This window comes from Austrofundulus limnaeus, unplaced genomic scaffold, assembly GCF_001266775.1.
Source record: "Austrofundulus limnaeus strain Quisiro unplaced genomic scaffold, Austrofundulus_limnaeus-1.0 Scaffold596, whole genome shotgun sequence".
Taxonomy (NCBI): domain Eukaryota; kingdom Metazoa; phylum Chordata; class Actinopteri; order Cyprinodontiformes; family Rivulidae; genus Austrofundulus; species Austrofundulus limnaeus.
The window spans coordinates 255,531-257,185 of NW_013952998.1; the positions used below are offsets into that span (position 1 = coordinate 255,531).

Sequence of the window (1,655 nt, forward strand, 5' to 3'; positions counted from 1 at the left end):
ATTATTATTATTATTATTATTATTCAGAGCCAGGTCTCACCCTAAAGTTGATTTTTGGGACTTTGGGCTCCTGGTCGGCTTGTTCAGGTACTTTTGCCTCCTGCGATGCCACGTCAGAGCTCTCCTCTCCTGCAGACAGCGGCTCCGGCGCTGAAGGCTCCTCCTGGCTCTCCTCCTCTTTGCTGGATCCCGACGCCTCATTAGAAGGAAAACCTGCTGGTTTCTCCCAAATGGACTCTGAAAAGGTGAGGAGGAACAAACAGGGTTACTAACTCTGTAAAACAACACAGCATGTCAATAATCACAGAAACACCTGGCACCTCCAGTTTCTGTGTTGTAGTAGTATGTGTAACCATCAGGACTGACCGCTTCCATCCAAGAAGAACCTGAGGAACTCTACAGAAAAATAAATAAATAAATAAACACAATCAGTGCAACATAGTTAAGCACAATAAATTAAACTGAAACCGTAAATAATATTTTACCTCCGGCTGTTCAAACTGTGCAGGGGCTGGACTTTCACCCTGGAAAYCTGCAGGTTTTTCCCACTGAGACTCTGTCATTAAACACAAATATTCAGATGTGTGCTGTGTTAAAGGAGTCCTCACACATACAGGTACACTCACCTCCAGTCACTGTGTTGTAGTAGTACGTGTGTCCATCGTCTGTCAGGCCTTCCACCCAAACCTGTGCTGCTGCCGGCTCTCTGGACTTCCTGCTTGCTTTCTCTGCTTTCTTTTTGGACTTTTTGGGCTGAGTTCTCACTTGAGTTCGAGGTTGTGGCTGTGGCTGTAGTTGTGGCTGTGGTTGTGGGGTTGCTCTGACAGGAGAGCTTGATCCTAACACACACACACACAAAAATTTTTTTAAAAAATCAAAAAAAAAAAAAAAAAACCACTATTTGAATGCAATCAGATCAAAAAGCCTCCATCTTGTCATTTCTTTGTATCCTACCATCTGCTTCCCTTCCCATCCTCTTCAGATCCTCCTCATAGGCCTTCAGCGCTGCCTCCTCCATCGCCGCAAACTGTTTTGACATGCGCTCCTCCTGCTTCGCCTTTTGAACGCTCTTCTTCTTGATCTGCAGAGGGAAAGATAAAGTGAGACGAGTGGCAGCGACTGGGGGCCGATAAGAAGAGAGCTTCAGAGTCACTGGGGGTTGTGTATGGAGCTTATCTCTACCTGCCAGTCTTTAAAATGATGCCAAAAGAGACGCGATGTTATCATTTGCTGTGGCCTGTGAGGGGGCTCACATGATGATTAGTGATGTCACATTTTTTAAATTAAAGTTGCTCTGTGTGGTTTCTGAATTATCCAGCATTCTGATCAGTAAACAAGGGATCATTACCACATGTGACCAATGTGATACAGTCTGCTATGACTTTTGGTAACGGTACACCATACAGAGCAGAAAGTATATACACTCACCGGCCACTTTATTAGGTACACCTGTCCAACTGCTCGTTAACACTTAATTTCTAATCAGCCAATCACATGGCGGCAACTCAGTGCATTTAGGCATGTAGACATGGTCAAGACAATCTCCTGTAGTTCAAACCGAGCATCAGTATGGGGAAGAAAGGTGATTTGAGTGCCTTTGAACGTGGATCTACTGGGATTTTCACACACAACCATCTCTAGGGTTTACAGAGAAT

The 1,655-nt window shown here is 44.7% G+C and overlaps 1 protein-coding gene across 2 annotated transcripts in view; it reads right to left on the minus strand.

Annotated features, from left to right (window-relative positions):
* wbp4 (WW domain binding protein 4) overlaps positions 1–1,655 on the minus strand; it is a 5,502-nt gene that overhangs the window by 2,294 nt on the left and 1,553 nt on the right. The window contains exons 4-8 of one of the 2 annotated variants that reach the window (XM_014026853.1): positions 955–1,081; positions 627–839; positions 486–556; positions 321–396; positions 41–237 (exon numbers count right to left, since the gene is read on the minus strand). In XM_014026853.1, the coding sequence (XP_013882307.1) occupies positions 41–237; positions 321–396; positions 486–556; positions 627–839; positions 955–1,081 (684 nt within the window). The remainder of the gene's footprint in view (positions 1–40; positions 238–320; positions 397–485; positions 557–626; positions 840–954; positions 1,082–1,655) is intronic. The other variant, XM_014026854.1, reaches the window with a different exon arrangement.